The sequence below is a fragment of the Durio zibethinus genome, chromosome 23 (genome assembly GCF_047325235.1).
Source record: "Durio zibethinus cultivar Kanyao isolate XHJ-2024 chromosome 23, ASM4732523v1, whole genome shotgun sequence".
Taxonomy (NCBI): domain Eukaryota; kingdom Viridiplantae; phylum Streptophyta; class Magnoliopsida; order Malvales; family Malvaceae; genus Durio; species Durio zibethinus.
The window spans coordinates 6,725,781-6,745,958 of NC_143184.1; the positions used below are offsets into that span (position 1 = coordinate 6,725,781).

Below are 20,178 nucleotides of genomic sequence, written 5' to 3' on the forward strand. Positions count from 1 at the left end.
TCCTTTTAAATATTTATAATATTTTAACTTTTTCAAGTTGGGATCATTTAATATTACTATTTAAATTTTTTTTTTTTTTCAATTTGATAATTTTTTAAAGAAAAATTATATTAGGAAATGCTCATTATTGCTGAAGTTGCGTGGCAACTTAACCTTTTTTTTTTTTTCATTATATATATATTTTCCTTCTTTATTTTTTTAATTATATTATTTGATTGAAAGAAGCCAACAAATGTGTACAAGTGACGCTTTATTTCATTTTATTTTTAATTAGATAATTTATATCAAAAGAAATTAATAAATAAATTTTTTAAAATATCAGTAAAAATATGGATAACAAAATAACTCATATTCATTATATTTTAATTCGCCCAATTTGATCGAAATTTTTTTTTATTTAAGATCAAATCATAAATTTTTTATCGAGTCAAAGATAAATTATAATGTTTCATCTTATCTTAACTGTATACATTAAATTATATTTTTAATTATTTATTTAATTTTATTTATATATATTATATCAATAAAAATATTATTTAATATTATAATTTAATAAAAATACTATATTTATGTATAATTAAAATATAATCCATTCATTATATAAATTTGACACATTTTGAATTTTATTTAACCTTCATTAAAGTCTAAATGTACTATTATTATTTATATTATTATTCATTCATTCATTCATTTATTCATTCATTCATTCAATTTTTTTTAATATAAATAAATTTTATGAAAAGAATTAATTAGGATCCACATGACACCTCAATATGTTTTTTCCTTTATTTTTTATTTTTTAATTAAATAAGCTTTGAAACAAAAGAAACCATGGATTAAAATGATAAAACAAATTGTCCTTGATAGGTTCATGCTTACCTAATATCCCAATTAGCTTTTTTATTTTTATTTTTCTTCTTGGTGTTTTTGTCTTTTTATTAAAGTAATTTTGTGAAAAAGAAACCCAAATGGAGGTGTGACGTAGCGCTACATTTGGTTTTTCCTTTTCCTAAATTTTTTGTATTTTTTAATTATATAAGTTTTGCAACGAAATATGTAAATTGATAGATATGTTAAAATGATCGATATCCAATAAATTTTAATTCATATCAATTTGATAAGATGTATTTTTTTAAATTAAAATTAATTTTAAAGAAATATAAACTCAGGTAAGAAGCATATTTAAAGTGATTTTTATTTATTTATTTTGAGGTATATATAAAAATATATTTTTTATTTATTTAATTTTATACATATATATTTATAAATATTGTATTAATAAAGTTATTTTTATCTTAATTTAAAATATTAATACTTTAAATTCAATATGGGTGTCAATATGGAGAGTTTTTTTTTTTCTCTAGTTTTGCCTTTAATTTATTTTTTCATTTTCTCCTTTTTCTACTTTTTTCAATTTTTTTTTATTTTTATTAATATATTTTATAAAAAAAGTCAACAAGGCATCGACATGTCATTTCCATTTTTTTACCTTTGTCTTTTCTTTCTACTTTAAATAACTTGAAATATTCAAAAGATTACCCGAAATGGTAATGAATTTTTTCTTATTAATTAATGTTTGATTATAATTTTTTTTTTTTTTTTGTATATCATTGATCAAACTTACTGGATATTAATTTTTAAAAATAATTATTTTTTATTTTTAAATTACTTCATTTTTGTAAAAAGAAATACATTATATATATATATATAGATATATCATTAATGATCAAAAAGTTATTTTTAAAATATTAATATTACGAATGACTTATGTTCTACAATGAAATATTTCAGATGATATTTAAATTTTGAAATTTTCAATATAATATATGAAGTATGATTGTATTTTCATAAAAAAAAATGATTCTATAATTATATAACATTTGAAACTTTATTTGTTCGTTATATTTTATCATTTAAAATTAATCATGTTATGAATAAATATTATATTAATTAATATATTCATAATTCAGATATTATATTATAAATTTTTAAAATTCAAGAATTATATTGAATATTTTACTATAATTAAAAATATTCATAATATTAACTTTAAAAAAATTAAATAATTAAAATAAAATTTCTAAAATCATGAGTGATAAATTGAAAATTTTACTAAAAAATAAAAGAAAATAATAATGGTACCAGATATTAAAAGCGCATTTGGATCGAAAATTTTATCCATGTTTATTTTGATTTTGCTTGAGTTAAAGCAAGTCAAGCAACGAGCGAAAGTGCTCTAACGGCAACGGGCTAACTCCGCCACCAACCAGGAAAAGTCACCCAATTTGGAGAGCATCCACATGCCTAGTCTTTTCTAATGCGAATGCCGTCGATATCATTTTCCTTTGTTGAAAATTGGAACTTCTAATTCCGTATCTCATCAATGGGCTAATACTATTCACAAAATGCTTGGGTCAATCTTTTTCATATTTAAGAAATCAACCGCTAATTCACATTACAATGTGATGGAAAAAAAATTTATCACGCTATCAAAGAGAGTCAAATATTCAACGCATAATAAAAAGATTCTTAAATGCATAATAATATCTCTATAGACTATAGAGTAGTAGACGTGATTCAGTTGATTGTTATGGCTTCCTTGTTGTTTCGTGGAGGGACCAAGGATTCTTTTTTTTTTTTTTTTTTTTAGTTTACAATTTATTAAGAGTATCGCATTTTTGTTTTTTATTATATATAATTCTTATATATTTAATTATTTTTTTATTTTAAAAATTGTTTATCTCACGAACTTAATACCGAGAATTTATCATTTATCCAGTTATTTTTTTATCATTTTTATTTATTTTATTTTTTCTTTTTAAAAATTTATAATTTCTTTATGATATTTTAACTTTCTCATTGGTTGATTCATTTGATATTATTAATCAAAAAATTATTTTTTGTTTTTTTCTCAATTTGATAATTTTTTAAAGAAAAATGATATTAGAAAAAGTTTAACTTTGTTAACGTTATGTGGCAACTCGATTTTTTCTTTATATATTTTTTATTTTGTCTTTCTTTATTTTTTAATTAAAATACTTTATTTAAAAAATCCAACAAATGTGTACAAGTGACTTTTTATTTCGTTTTTTAACCTTTTTGATAATTTTTTATTAAATAATTTACAACAAAAAAAATCAATAAATAAATTTTTAAAAAAATTAATGGAAGTATGAATGACAAAACAACTCCTATCCATTAGGTTTTAATTCATCCAAATCTAATAGATGAGCATTTTTATTTGAGATCAAATTGTGATTTTTTTTTTCTAAAAATCAAGATTGAGTTAGAGATAGATTTATGGTATTTCGTCTTATCTTGATTGTATATATTAAATTAAGTTTTTAATTATTTATTTAATTTTATTTATATATATTATATTAATAAAAATATCATTAATATCGTAATTTAATAAAAATATTATATTTATATATAATTAAAATAAAATCTATCTATTATATAAATTTAACTCATTTTCACTTTTGTTTAACTCTCATTTAGGTTTTGATGTACTCTCTTTTTTTTTTTTTGAACTTTTTGTTTTTATTTTTTGTTTTTAATTTAAATAAATTTTGTAAAAAAAAAAAACTATATAAGCATCCACGTGGTACCTTGATTTGTTTTTCTTTTGTTTTTTAATTAAATAAATTTTGAAACAAAAAGAAATCGATGGAAAAGAATGATAAAATAATTCGTTTTTGATAGGTTCCCACTCAATAGAAAATGTTCATGTGATATTTCAATGAGTTTTATTTTATTATTTTATTATTTTTCATTTTTTTTGTTTTTTGTTTTTTGTTTTCGTTTTTGTTTTTTTGTTTTTTGTGTTTTGTCTTTTTTATTAAAATAATTTTGTGAAAAAAAAACCCGAAGTGTCAACATAGCACCTCATTTTTTTCTTTCACATTTTTGTATTTTTTAATTACTAAAATTTTGTAACAAAAAGTGTCAATTTGATATGTGTCAAAATAATTAATATACAATAAATTTCGATTCATATTAATCAATATGGTGTAAATTTTTAAATTGAGATTAACTCAAAATTGATCGAGTTCTTTATTTAAATAAAAATAAGCTTAGGTTGAATTCTTTAAAGAAAAATGAGTTTGAGTTGAAAACTTATTTAGGGTATTTTATCCTTATTCTTTTTGAAATGTATATAAAAATATATTATTTAATTAATTAATTATATATATGAGCATTGTATAGATAAATTTTTTTATCTTAATTTAAAAATTAATATTTTAAATTTAATATAGGATGTCAATGTGAAGGAATTTTTTTAAAATTTTTTTTATTTTCCTCATTTTCTATTTTTTTGATTTTTTTGTATTTATTTTTGTATTTGATAAATTTTATGAAAAATAAGTCAACTAAGGTATGGACATGTCATTTTTGTTTTTTTTAATTTTTCGTTTTTTAATTTTTAATTAGATAAATTTTATAAAAAATATATGATAAATAGAAATGACAATATAAAGAATATTTTACCTACAGCAGCACGCAATTATTTTCTAGTTTCAATTAAAGTCAATTCTTTTTTTTTTTCTTTAAATAACTTGAGATAATTCAAAAAATTACTCGAGATAGTAATGAAATTTTTTCTCATTAATTAAGGTTTGATTGTGAACACTTTTTGTAATCATTAATGATCAAACTTACGTGATGTTAACTTTTAAAATTAATTATATTAATTAAAAATAATAATAATAATTTTTTAAATTATGATATTTTTTGTCAAAAAATAAAAAGTGCATTATATATATATCATTAATGATTTAAAAGTTATTTTTGAAAGATTACTGTTACGAATGACTCATGTTTTATAATGAAATATTTCATAAGATACTTAAACCTTAAAAATTTTTAATGTAGTTTTTAAATTATGATTATATTTTAGCAAAAAAAAACTATGATTCTATTAATATGGTATTTGAATAATTATTTGTTAATTATGTTTTATTATTTGAAATTTATTATATTATAAATGAGTATCATAATAATTAATAAATTTATAATTTAAATATCATAATATTAATTTTTAAAATTTAAGTATTATATTAAATAATTTACTATAATTAAAAATATTTATAACATTAACTTTAAAAAAAACTTGTCGACGAATTAAGTTACCTCACTTACCCATCAAGTTCGTAGGTTGGATTTGATTCACGCAGGACCTTGGACAAGTCTAAGTTTGGCTTGACTTGAACTGTTAGCTCTCTTGGATTTGATTCACGCATGACTTGAATTATTAAATCTCCAAAAATAAAACTGCAACGAGATGAAACTAAAAGAATTGATTAAAAGCAAAAGAATTGTAGAAGTTAATTTTTATTTTTAAAAAAAATTTAGTATTAGCTCATTTGAAACTTGTGACTATCTTCAAGAATGGAATGTAAGAACTATTAATATTTCTCAAACAGATCATTGATTTATTTTTTTATTAAAAAAAATTATTATATTAAAATTTTGCTGAAATAAATTATCATAATAAAAGATATATTTTCATAAAAATCAAATCATTAATTAAACGTTATGTAAAAAAAATATTTAATCTTAAACATCAATTAAAATATTTTAGTTATATATTTTAACTGTGAACTAATTATGTTTTATATTGTCTTATTATAAGAATCGATCACCGCGGTCAAACTTGCCTGCTTTGAGTCACTTATTGCTATTCCTCCGTAGACTAGAGTCAGTTGATTATTGTGGCTTCCTTGTTGTTTCGTGGAGGGATCAAGGATCCACCGACAATATTTATTGTTGCTTTTTTGCAATCGAAGTTGAATACTTGTGTCACTTTATTTTTCAAACGACAGACTCCACTTCAGACACTTGATTATTGTGGCTTGCCTGTTGTTGATCTTTATTGTAATCCTCTTGGAATGCATGAGTCTACTGAAGACCCACTGACTTTTATTGTTTCTTTTTTGCAGTCAAACTTGCCTGCTCGAGTCACTTATTTCTATTTCTCTGTAGAGAAGTAGACTCGAGTCACCTGGTTATTGTGGCGTCCTTGTTGTTTCCAAGAGGGACCATGGATCCACCAACATTTTTTCGTACTCTTTTGCAGTCGAAGTTGAATACTTTAGTCGAGTCACTATTTTTCTAATGACAGACTTACTCCAGTCACTTGATTCTCGTGGCTTGCCTGTTGTTAATCTTTATTCTAATCCTCTGTTTATAAAATGTAGTTAGGGTTCCATCAAAAGAAAAAAAAAATTGTAATTAGGGTCTGTAGGCATCAAAAGGGCAACAAATACTGCTTGTTGGGCCCTCAGTACTCTTTGTTAATTGTAAGAAATATGAAAGTCTTGGTAGAGGTACTCAGTACTCTAGATCAATGTGCAAACAAGTCATTGTAATGTTATGCATATTGAATTGTCAACAATATATATTATTTATGTCCAATCGAATGCCCTTAGCGTTGTACTTCTGACTCAATTCTTTTAAACATTGAAGATGTGAAAGTAATAGATGATAATTCTGTTATTCAAATTTTGTTTCTAATTGTGCTGTGGACTTCAGGAACTTGAGAAGAAGACGTAGGAGGCTGAAAATTTATTGAATCTTGAGTTGTTTTGTTTTCTAATTTTTGGCAGCAGATCCTTTCGAGATATTTCACATATGTTCTATCACCGGTGGATGTAACAATCCTACTATTGGGATTGCTATGGAATTTCATATGTTGTGACCATTGAGATTGGTGTGCAGTCAAGACATGGGCAATACCGCATTAGAAAACCATTCCATTTGCTTTCTGTTGTGGTTCTAGGCAGTGTACATTATCAATTTCCAGGTTACAATTCCCAGCTTACAAGACTGGTGTACAATGTTGCTGTCCGGCTAGCGCTTTCTAAATTTTCAATTTTCAACTGTAGAAAAAAGAAAGGCTAAATTTTAATTAGACTGTCTTACCTTCATAATAGACATAACAACTAACAAAGTACTAGCCTTTTCTTATTTTCTATGAACAGACATCTTAATATTTGCTAAACATTGAATTTAAAATCAATTGGTAGTAAGTGAAATGATTCAATTTAAATATAAAATTATAAAAAATTAAATATTCATTAGATATAAAATTACATCACTTTCATAATATTCACAAAAGTCTACAGGAATCCTGAGGCTTTGTACCATTTTTCATCCTCTAGATCGCTGTTTTCAATACCATCTGACTCTTTCACGTCAACAGGGCATATGGAATTGAGTGGAAGTCCACAAATGGCCTAGGTTTCCCGTATATGAAGTTGCATGAAAGCTCTGTAGTTGAGTGATCGATGGAATTTTCAGAATAAATTGGTATTTGATAAATTCAGACAAAATTATGAGCCAAGCTCAATGCAATTTCACCATAAAGCCAAGTTGTAGACAAATCAAGAGATTCTAATGATTTCAGTTGGCCAATTTCTTTAGGTATGATACCACTCAACATGTTTTTTGACAGGTTAATTCTCTAGGAATTTGGTTATTGCTTGATGATAGGTCAATTACCTTTAGTAATCGAATGAGTATTCCTATCAAATTCTTGCTCCACTCCTTTCCAAACTACGGATGCATAATCAATATAAATAGGTATACTCAATGGTTGCATTTGAACTATCTTTCCAAGCCATGGCTATCCTTGAAATGGCTAGATAGGTAAAGAGGATAATTACCTTGAATGGCTTTCACGTCTTTCTTCTCTAAGAATCCTCAAACTGAGTCAAACTAATTTAACCAATTGAACGAATGGGCTATTCTATTGAGAATGCTAACAGCAACGTATCTATTGTGTCCTTCACACCTAATCACCAAGCTACCAAATCCAATTTTCAAAACAACCTTGATGAGGTGCTGCATTCGTTCTATACAGGTTAGGCAACCCACAATTTCTTCAGGTTTTCCCAGTTAAACTATGTCAGAAGTACACCCAATGGCTATGTTGTTACACCCAATGCCTATGCCTATGTTGTTATCATTGTTAGATGCAACCAGAGAGACCAATTAAAAGAAAAAGAATGAAGAATCATAGGCTGACGCAGCCATGACGAGAATTATATTACTATATAACAATATGTCAAAGCTATTAGCAGCAAAATCCCTGTCTGTAACATAATCTGTGACTTGTATTTATTTTTCATTCATTTATTTATTTATTTTTAATTTTTTGGTTGAATTAAAATTTGTAGTGGATTCCAGGCAAATTACCTGTGGTGGGCGCTCGTCTTTCTGCTTTTTAATTTTACGCCGGAAACATAATACGTGGACTGCTCTTTTTAATTGGAGTTTGGGCTTGTCAATGAGGCCCATTTGTCTTGGTTTAAGTGGCACTGGGATTGTTTTATTCAGTGGCATCTGTTTAAAAATTTCACCGCTTAATTTATTGCTTGACAAGTCAATGACCTTCAGTAATACATGAGTATTTCATTTTCATATTAGGAAAATCGTTACGAGGAACGCCAGTTCCTAGAACAACAAAGCGGCGAATCCCATTAATAGAATAAACATAATCAATATAAAATCTAAGCTGATGGTTGCATTTCAACTCTCATTTTTATTCATAGTTGCTAAACTATTAAGATAATATTAAATGGTTCCCGAATATTCTTCAAGAAAAATTTAATTAAAATTTTGGTATTTAAATTTTGTCAAAAATATAAAAATGATAACATCTTGAATTTTTAAATAATTTATAATTTATATCTTGAATTTTTAAGTTATATATTATATTAATTCAAACTTTATTCGTATTAATAATATCAATTTATATATGAAATATTTGACAAATATTATAAAATTATATGTTAATCATACATATTATCAATATCTTTTTTCAATAAAAATTAAAAAAAAATATTTTTATATAAATATATTGTTTAGAATTGATCAATAACTTTTTTTATCACGTGACATCCGTATAGATAATTTTATAAAATATTTAATATTTTTTATTTAATAAATAAGATGCATATGATAAAATTACATTAATTAGATATCATGTAAGCGAATTAAATTAATAATATTAAAATTTAAATCACAATGATACATCATTTAAAAATTTAGAGTATTAATAATTCATTTTATTTTTATAAAATTCATATAACAAAAGTGTAATTAACTCTTAAAAAAATCTAATAACTGAAAAGATTTAAAAATACATATAGTGGAAGGAATGTTTTCAAAAAACCCATTTGATCGTAGACGGTGAACAACCAAATCTCTTTGGAATTCCCCTATCCAAGAGGAAATGAAAACATGTAAATAATTTATTTTCATCAAGATCCAGAAGTTTCAATTTGGTGAAATAGCTTAAAGGAGCTGGAACTGTAATAGTTATCATATAAATGAACATATTGAAGAGCTGGCATACAATTGAACCATTTAAATTGTTTCCAAAGAGTTGGAGGTCAACCAAGTTATTACTTAAATTTAGCAACAAAGGAGAAGCTGTAGGACGCAAAGAAAAGAAATAAATTAAAGTACTGCTATTTTACTAGTGTTTTATAATATCCAAAAGTAATTGGCATATGAAATCGATGAAATACCTGAGTTATAATTTATTCTTAGGTAATATTTGATACTATTTTTATGATCATAAGAAAAAAAGAAAACAGGAAGACTCGTACTCAATTAATTATAATATGTATGTTTATAATAATTTCTTCTGCGAATGCAGACTCTTAAGTTTTACTTTATGCTTCTTTCACTTATTGAGAAAAGTCTTGTTTATAACATAATTGAATATATGATTTTAATAAGGGGTGATATTTAAAAATGAAAACATAAATTAATGAAACATAGTCAACATTATTGATCAATCATCAATTGAATTAGAATTTGACTTTTTTTATTTTTTGTAGAAAAAAAAATTAGGATATTTTGGGCTCAAACATTTCCAAATCCGAGATGCTTTTTTCGTTGAAAGAAGCGATTTAGGATATTTTGGGCTCAAACATTAACGAATCCGAGATATTTTGGGCTACGCACGCATTTTTACTGATAAGTCCAACTGGTGACATGTCATAATTTTATTGGGCGTTCTCGTTATTCTAACCCACCCATACATCTGACCGTACTCGATCACAAAACAGCCCTACAAATTACAAACTCAAAAACCCGAGTATATATTTCTTCTGCATTTAGCGGCATCTGAGAGAAGCTCGATAATAAGGTAAAAGCATTGGTATCGGGATCAGAGGTATGAGCGAAGAAAGTGGTGGTGGTTGCCCACCACCACATGTTGGGACGGTTTGCTTCAATCGTGGCCAAGGAGCTGCTCAATGGCCAGAAAGTTGTCGGAGTCAGATGTGATAAATTTGCATGCCGGCCGGACTCGTTCGCCAGGAGATGAAGTACATGAGATTTCTACGCAAACGCGTGAACACCAAGCCTTCTCATGGTCCCATCCACTTCCGTGCCCCCGCCAAGATCTTCTGGCGCATCATTCGTGGGTCAGTTTTTAACTCTTTCTCTCTCACTCTCTACTCTATTTGACGTGTTTATTTTGTCTGATTTTATAAAATCAAGAGCTAAAGTGAAATGGGTTTGTACAGATTTATGTCTTCTTTTATTCTGTGAAGAAAGGAAGCTAAACCCAAACAGTTAAATGCTTTCATTTTGAACCCTAAATCGAAAATTGTTTATTTTTAATGAGATTTAGTGGTTAATTACATTTGCAGTATGATACCACATACGATGAAGCGTGGAGCGGCTGCCCTTGCTCGTTTGAAGGCTTATGAGGCTATTCCCGCCCCATATGACAAGATTAAGAGGATGGTCATCCCTGATGCTCTTAAGTAAGTTTCTCTGTTGTCTTTCATGTTTTTTTATTGTGGTGTAATCCTCTGAATTTTGTTCTAATATTTTTTGTCATCTTTAAAAAAAATGTAATTAGGGTATTGAGGGTTCAGAAGGGGCACAAGTACTGCTTGTTGGGCCGCTTGTCATCAGAGGTTGGATGGAACCATTACGACACCATCAGGGTGAGTTTATGTTTCATTCAGTGCTTTTCTATAGACTGTCCTTAAATCGATCTACGCCCTTAGTTTCGAGATAAGCATTCTATAACTTGGGGTTTAAAGTAACACTTAAAGGTTTTTTGATGGTTAACTTTGTATTTGCTTGTCAGCATTTGTTAATTGCTTGTTTAGTTATTGAGGAAAACATTTGATGGATTTCATTTGTCATTCTATCTTTTCTGTTTTAGGACTTGGGGATGTGTATTCTTTTAACTTAGTGCCTTTAGGAAGGGTGTATATGCGAAAATCTGCAAAGAGTAATTGGTATTGTATTAGCATTTGTTGTGTCATAAGCTGTCTGAATTCAACTTTACTCATCTCTAATTAAAAATTTACTTGCATCAAGGAAAAAGATCAGTAATTCTACCCTGGATGCATATTGTTAGGTTACTTAGTTACTACTTCTCCATTTTAGGGATTTGATTGGGTTTTGTTTTTATCGACCTTTCTTTGTTAATGTTAAAAAATATGCAAGTCTTGTGAGTGTTGAGATCAAGGAGGAAACATGGCAATGTCATTCAGATTGAATTGTCAATATATATTCATGTGAAGTGCCCTCAATTATGCTATGAGTTATGTCTTGAAATTTACTTGGGGGTCATTCTTTTAAACCTTGAAGATGTGAAGTTAATAGATGATAATTCTATTGAAATTTTGTTTCTACGTATACCTTGGTCACCAGGAGCTGGAGAAGAAAAGGAAGGAGAGAGCTCAGGTTGCATGTGAGAGGAAGAAGCAGCTGAACAAGCTTAGGGTAAAGGCTGAGAAGGTTGCAGAGGAGAAACTTGGGTCTCAACTAGACATCCTTGCCCCTGTTAGTTACTGAATTTCTAGTGGCTAGCGAGTTTCTTATAATTTTGTTGGTTTCAGTGTTTAGTTCTGTTTGAGATGTGAAGGCTGAAAATTTGTTGAATCTGACTTTTCCTGTTTTCATATTTTGGCTGTAGGATTCTTTCAATATATTTCAGATTTGCTTTACAATCAATTCATGCATTAACACTATTAGTGTTTTATTTTCTATTGAATTTTATATGTTTTGATCATTGAGATGGTTGTGCTTGGATTCATTGTTAGAAAACATAGGCAATTTATAAAATGATGGTTTTGTTATCAATTTCCTGTTTCCCAAAGAGTGTAGTGTAGCACTTGGAAATTGGAACTTGGTTCATTTCATTCATACATCCCTCTTTTAAGAGACAACATTTAATAGGTATAAGTTTAAATTTTAGCACTTGTATTTTTTTGTCTCTAGCTTACGAATTGTTGTTAAAAAAAAGAAAACAAAAGTGGAGTTGATATGCAGTCTGAACCGGTGTAAATTCGGTTTCCCTTTTCTTATCAGTTACTTCTTGCCAGGAGTTGGGAAGTTGGGGACCAAAACTGTAGTTTTATTGGTGTTGAAAGAAGGGGAGACGAACTTAAAACGTATCAATAACCAAAGCTATTTGTAGCTTGATCACAATTCCCAATACCGGATCTATTCAACAATGCCATAACAGATATAACAGGTACCTGCAAACTCTCTTGAAAAATCAAGTGGAAAAATTTTGCTATTTAGATCTCAGAGTGGAAAGAATTAGTTCATATTTTAATGGGAAATATTGATTGTAAAGGTTATTGAATATATATTACATTACAAATATCATATTGAAATGTCAATTGTTAGAGTTTGATGTCCGATTATTGGGCGTCAACTCAATTTGTATGCCCTATTTTGATATTATGCCAATTAAAAACTGTAGATTAGATATTGTTCAAAAAGAAACTGGTATGCCCTATTTTGAAATGATATTTCAAAATTTTGTTCTAATTTTGGTTAAAACTGAACTTTTAATTTTTTTGTTATCTTCAACAGAATAGCATAAAACGATTAAAAAAAGGGAATCCAAATATATTTATTTTCTTGGAAAATTATATATATAAAAAGTTACACAACGATAGCAAATTAGATATAAGGCTAGAAAAATTATTTGCTGGAAACTATGTAATTGAGCTGCTAACACAATATATTACTACTATCACATTTCTCATCATGAGTCACGAGGAGGCAGGCCTGAGCAAACAGGACGTATTTAGATGAGAAAAATGGAGAGCGTTACATACCTTTGCCTTTCAATCAAAGTCTCCGTTGCAACTTTGCCATCTTCAATGCCATTGTCAAGCAGATCCAATCTCCTAACTTGCTCAAGAACCCAAAATATCTATGTCTCCAAGACCTGTTAATCAATAATGTACCCAAAACCCCCCAAAATCCAATGACGAATCCAGCCGCCATGCCAGTAAAAAACCACAAAGGTTCAAACAATTCTTCATCCCTCTCAGTGCTACTTTCACTACCACCATTGTTTGGAGGCCTTGTTATTTCATCTCCAGGACACTTACTCAACGGGGCTCCACACAGCCCCGGATTCCCTGAATATGAAGAACCATTGAAACTTTGCAGTTGAGTGCTCAAGGGAATTTTTCCTGACAAATTGTTGTTCGATAAGTCCAAAACACTCAGAAAAGATAAATCAACCATACTCTTCGGAATTTCACCAGAAAGGCTATTTGTTGACAAATCGAGTGACTCCAACCTTTGCAATTGGCCAATCCCCCTAATAATGCTTCCTCTCAACATGTTTCTTGATAGATTCAGAGTAATCAACCCTTGGAGACTTGCTATTTCTTCAGGGATTTCCCCACTTAATTGATTACTTGACAAGTCAATGATCTTTATTAATCCAAGGGTTTTGCCATATTCTTGTTCCACACCTTTCCATATAACTAATAAATGATCATCGTAGGTACCCATCATCCAAATATTGGAAGTAAAACTCCCTGTGAAATCGGCGTCAGCATAAGGATACGAGGAGTGGACTGTTGCTTGCAAACTCCGAAGGTGAGCCATGGCTGTCAAATTGTTGAGGCACGATGGAATGGTTCCTGATAAATTGTTCAGAGAAAGATCCAATATTTGAAGAAACTGCTGGCGACATAGAGTTGAAGGAATGTTGCCATGAAACCCATTTGATCGGAGACAAAGAGCAATCAAACTCTTGAGTCGTTCCCCTAGCCATGGTGGAATGATTCCAGTTAATTTATTCTCCCCCAGATCTAGAAGTTTCAATCCTCTACAATTTTCTAGGGATTGAGGTAATTCACCATACAAACTAGTGTTCCGTAACCGCAATGATTCAAGTAGAGCTAGTGAGCCTACTGAATTGGGGATTATCCCTGACAAATTATTATTCTCCAAATTGATAACAGTCAACAGCCTGTACGTCATCCAACAATCTGGAATGCTACCCGATAACAAATTGTTAGAGAGGTCAAGATATCCCAAAAGATTATCCGTCTTTGTGCATAAGAAAGACAATGGTCCGCAGAACATGTTGTTGGACAGATCCAATACTGTCGAGTTAGAAAAAAATTGAGGTATGGGACCATAAAATAGGTTCGATCTTAAATCTATTACAGGGATATAATCCAATTTTAATGGCAGATTTGGAACGCTGCCACTGATGTTGTTGAAGGAAAGGTTTAAATACATTAGTCTCGAAGGCAGATTCCAAAACCAGTAGGGGATGGCGTCTGAAATCTTGGAGTGGGAGATATCCAGGTGGGAGAAATTAGTTTGCCGTCTAAGCCAGCCAGGAAACTGCGGACCTAGCTCACAGGATCTCATTTCAATATAATCAAGTTGAAAGGAGGGATCCAATCAGAGCTGAGGTTCAAAGACAAAGAATTAAAAGAGATGAAAAGTAGTCTCAACTGGGAAAGATTAAATAGGTGGGCAATGACACCATTCAAGGCGTTTGAGGAAACATCCAAGAGCACAAGTTGAGACATTTTTCCGATGCTGACTGGAAAAGGCCCTTCAAGTTGGTTACTTGCAAGATACAAATTTCTCAACCATGATAATCTTGAAAGATCGGGCAATGGTCCAGTGAATCGGTTTCCTGCCAAATTTAAAAAAGTGAGCTCGGAAAAATTTCCAAAGTTATCTTGAACTCGTCCGCTCAGTCGGTTATTTTGAAGTTCTAATATTGTCAAGGATGAAAATGGTACGAAACTGGGCATTGACCCATAGAGATCGTTAAAAGCCAACGCCAAAATCTCCAGAGAATCCTTAGCACACCCACTTAACTTTTCCAGAGTAACGGTGAGAGGTTCAGAGAGGTTGTTAAACCTCATGTCTAATGCTTGTAAACTGCAAAGATTCCCCATGGATTTTGGTATTCCTCCTTCGAGACGATTATTGTAGAATTTAATGAATTCTAGAGCTGGCATGTTCTCAAAGGAATCTGGAATCGAACCTGATAAATTGTTAAAAGAGAGGTCGAGTTGAACCAAGTTACTACTTATATTCAGCAACAGAGGAAAAGTTGAAGGATGCAAACTAAATCCTGAAGTTAGGCTCAGTACAGCCAGAGAATTTGAAGAGTTAAAACGGGAAAGAGATGAAGGATCAACCTCTGCAAAGTCACACTCTTCTAAGACTAAAACTGAGAGGGAAGGATGAGATTGAATTACTTGGAGCCAGTTTGATGCTTTTGTAAAATCGGTAGAACCGATTCTAAGTGATTTTAGAGAAGAAAGACGAGAAAGCCATTCAAGGTTGTCTGTAATCATTGATCCCTCCTTGAAACCGAGATCAAGATAAAGCAGCCTGGAAAGGTTCCCAAGCTGGTTGGGAATGATTCCGCTGAGAAAATTGGCTGAGAGATCGAGGTATGTGAGCTCAGTAAGTGAACAAATGAACTCTGGGATCCTCTCGAAACCATTAAAAGAGAGGTCAAGGTGACTCAAGTGCTTTAATTCAAGCAAGGAAGAGCCGATCTCACCTCCCATTCTCGTGTAAGTCAAATTCATCCGGGAGTCATCGTTAGTGATTCTGGGATGGAGGTCCAGCATGACAACATGGCCAGTGGTGTTGTCGCAGCCAACCCCTTCCCACTTGCAGCAGTCTTCTTCTTTGCTTGTCCATGAGGATAGGCGGCTGTCATTATCAACAAGACCTTTCTTGAAATCAAGGAGAGCCGTCTCTCTGCTTTAATACACCTCACGCTTTGATTTCTGATAGCAATACTGAAACTAGCAGCAGTTAGCGCAAATAGAAGCGCAACCCACAGGTGAAATTGAACTCCTCTGAACCCCTTCATGAAGAACGAAGTAATGGCAACAATTCACTCTGAAATGGCAATTCGAAAGAGTGTCTAAATAATAGCTACTTTGATAATTTAGATGATATATTTATAACTATAATGTTAATTTTACTCCATTGGAGGTAACACGTGGCATTTTATTTTTGTTTTTTGTTTTAATTTTTTTAATATTTACTATATATTTTTTAAGACTTAAATTTTTTAAGTGAGACTCACTTTATACCATTTTTTATTTTTTAAATTTACTTTTTAAAAATTTTTAATAAAATTTTTTAAAATTTTAATTCTATTTGTGTAAGTCTATTTGAAGTCAAGAGTATGGCACATGTTTATATTTTTTAAATTATTATATATATTTAATAAATAATTTTTTAGATTTCAAATGTGACCCATTTTTTTTATTTCCTTTTTAGTTTAAAATTATTTTTTAATTGGAGAGTGCCGTTTTTTGTTTTTGTTTTTTTTTATTCTTTTTAATTTTTATATATTTAATAAATATTTTTAAAAAAATTTAAATTCTTTTTTATCTTGTCAACTTAATACTAGGGTTTTACCATTTGTCAAGTTTTTTTTTTATATCATTTTTTCTATTTACTTATTTTTTATAAATATTTATAATATCTTTATGGTATTTTAACTTTTTCAAATTAAGATCCATTTGATATTACTAATTAAAAATTTTATTTTTTGTTTTTTTGTTCTCAATTTGATAATTTTTAAAAAATGATATTAGGAAATGTTCATCACTATTAATGTCATGTGTCAATTCAACTTTTTTTTATTTTTATATTTTTTACTTTTTAATTAGATTATTTCATTAAAAAAAAGCCAACAAATGTATATAAGTGATATTTTATTTCGTTTTTTTCCTTTTTGATATTTTTTATCAAATAATTTTTTAATAAAAAGTTAATAAATAAATTTTTAAAAAATCAATTGAGATTTGGATAACAAAACAAATTATATTCATTAGGTTTCGATTCATTCAAATCCGATAAGTGAGCTTTTTTATTTGAGAACAATTGTAATTTTTTTTTTTAAAATTCAAGATCGAGCAAAGACAGATTTATGGTATTTTATCTTACTTTGATTGTGTATATTAAATTATGTTTTTAATTATTGATTTAATTATATACATATTTATGTATTATATTAATAAAAATATTATTTAATATCGTAATTTAATAAATATATTATATTTATATATAATTAAAATGAAATTTATGCATTGACTCATTTTGACCTTTATTTAACTCTCATTAGGGTCTTGACATACTACCTTATATAATTTTTCTTTTTTTTTTAATTTTTGTCTTTTTTATAATTTAGATCAATTTTGTGAAAAACTACATAGGCATCCACGTGGCATCCCAATATTTTTTCCTTTCACTTTTTCCTTTTTAATTTAATAAATTTTAAAACAAAAGAAATTATTAGATAAAAATAATAAAATAATTCATTTTGTATAGGTTATCACTTAGTTAGGATGTTCACGTAATAACTTAATGAGGTTTTTTTATTATTGTTATTATTTTTATCTTTTTTATTAAAGTAATTTTATGAAAAAAACTCAAATGGAGGCACCGACTTAGCACCCCATTTGGTTTTTCCCTTTCACATTTTTTTGTATTTTTTAATTACATAAATTTTACAATAAATGTATTAATTGATAGAGATACAAAAATAATTAATATCCGACGAATTTTAATTCATATCAATCCAATAAAGTACGATTTTTTAAATTGAGATTAATTTGAGAGAAATCAAGTTCTTTAAAGAAAAATAAACTTGGATCAAGTTTTTCAAAAAATAAGTTTGAGTTGAAAGCTTATTTAAAGTGCTTTGTTCTTATTTATTTTGAGGTATATATAAAAATATATTTTTTATTTACTTTATTTTATACATATATATAAGTATTGTATTAATAAAGTTGTTTTTATCTTAATTGAAAAAATTACTATTTTAAACTTAATATGGGGGTGTCGATGTGGAATTTTTTTCAAATTTTTTTCATTTTCCTCTTTTTTTACTTTTTTTATTTTATGTATTTAATTTTTTACTAGATAAATTTTAAAAAATATATCAACTAAGGTTAGATAGATTTCATAAAAAATATCAGCTAAGGTATCGACATGTTATTTCTATTTTTTTTATCTTTTATTTTTTATTTTTAATTAGATAAATTTTATAAAAAAAAAAAATGATGAATAGAGATGACAATAAAAAAAATTTTTTATCCACAACAATGCACGGTCATTTTTCTAGTGTAATTAAAGTGAGATATTGTCATCTTTTCTTTTTGCTTGAAATATCTTGATATATTCAAAAGATCATACGAGATGATAATGAATTTTTTTCTTAATAATTAACATTTGATTACAATTTTTTTTTTTTTTTTTGTATTTCATTGATAATCAAACTTATAAGATGTTAATTCTTAAAAATAATTATCTTTTATTTTCAAATTACAATAATTTTTGTCAAAAAAAAGCATTATATTTGTCATTAATGATCGAAAAGTTATTTTTAAAGTATTAATGTTATGAATGATTTATACTTTATAGTAAAATATTTAATATAATACATAAAATTTAAAAAATTTTAATGTAATTCTGAACTATGATTGTATTTTGCCAAAAAAAAAAACGTTTAATTTTATTAATTAATAAAATATTTAAAAAATTATTTATCCGTTACATTTCATCATTTAAAGTTAATTAAGTAAGAAGTAAATATTATATTAAGTAACAGATTTATAATTCATATATTATATTATAAATTTTTAAAATTTAAATATCATATTAAATATTTTATTATAATTAAAAAATATTCATAATATTAACTTTTAAAAAAAAGTTAAATAATTAAAATAAAATTTTCTAAACACGTGAGTGATAAATTGAACAATTTACTTAAAAAAAATAAAAGAAAATAATAACGGTACCAGATATTAAAGTGCATTCGGATTGAAATTTTTGTCCGTTACGTTTATTTTGGTTTTATTTGACCTTAAGCAAGTCCAGCAACGAGCGAAGTGCGCTAAGGGCAACGTGAGTGATAAATTGAAGAATTTACTAAAAAAAAAAAAAGGAAAATAATGAGGGTACCAGATATTAAAAGTGCATTTGTATTGAAAAATTTGTCCATTACGTTTATATTGAGTTTAAACAAGTCAAGCAACGAGCGAAGTGTAGTAAAGGCGACGGGCTTACTTTGCCACCTACTAGGCAAAGTCACCCAGTTTGGGAAGCAATGTCATCGATATCATTTTCCTTTATTGAAAATTGGAACTTCTATTCTATTATCCCATCAACAAGCAAAAACTATTCCAAAAATGCTCGGGCCAGTCTTTCTTTTCATTTTTAAGAAATCCAACCATAAATCCACATTACAATGTGATGGAAAAAAAATGTTTACCATGCTATCAAAGAGACTCAAATATTCATGAAATAATTAAAAAAAAAAATCCTTATATGTACACATGTATGGTCAGGCAAAACAAAATTTTTCATCCATAAGTTTTTTTTTTTTTTTTTCTTTTATAAATTGATACATGTAATGCGAGTTAGAGTACACAATGTGAAGTAAATTGTCTCTCACTTACCCATCAAGTTCATAGGTTGGATTTGATTGAGACAGAACCTTGGACAACCTAAGTTTGGCTGGACTTGAATTATTATTTTATTAAAAATTATAATTTCTATTTAAATTTAATTTTAAAAAATATTTTTATTTTTTGAATAATATTTCAAATAATACCAAAGTCATTATAGATCAAATGAGTGGGTTGAATTTTGTGCAAGATTATAAAAATGATAACTGGATTTGGCCCGATTCCATTCATTTACATTTATCTTAAAATTCCTATTTAAAATCTCCAAAAAAAAACTGCAACAAGATGAAACTAAAAGCATTGACTAAAGAAAAAGAAAATAACGATGGTACCAAATATTAAAAGTGCATTTAGATTGAAATTTTTGTTCATTACGTTTATTTTGGTTTTGTTTGATCTAAAACAAATC

General features: G+C 27.8%; 2 protein-coding genes across 2 annotated transcripts; one reads left to right on the plus strand and one right to left on the minus strand.

Annotated features, from left to right (window-relative positions):
- Positions 1-10,115: 10,115 nt before the first annotated feature.
- On the plus strand, positions 10,116-11,994 carry LOC149512159 (large ribosomal subunit protein uL13w-like). The gene is made up of 4 exons (XM_089752805.1): positions 10,116-10,442; positions 10,671-10,787; positions 10,886-10,973; positions 11,692-11,994. Exons 1-4 carry the CDS (start codon positions 10,312-10,314, stop codon positions 11,833-11,835), a joined length of 480 nt encoding a protein of 159 aa, XP_089608931.1. The 5' UTR covers positions 10,116-10,311; the 3' UTR covers positions 11,836-11,994.
- Positions 11,995-12,895: 901 nt separating this feature from the next.
- LOC111313096 (receptor-like protein EIX2) lies at positions 12,896-16,456 on the minus strand. Its single transcript, XM_022913808.2, is given in 3 exon segments — positions 12,896-14,687; positions 14,690-16,030; positions 16,033-16,456. Coding segments are annotated over 3 exon segments (3,024 nt in total). The 5' UTR covers positions 16,154-16,456; the 3' UTR covers positions 12,896-13,125.
- Between the last annotated feature and the right edge of the window lie 3,722 nt (positions 16,457-20,178).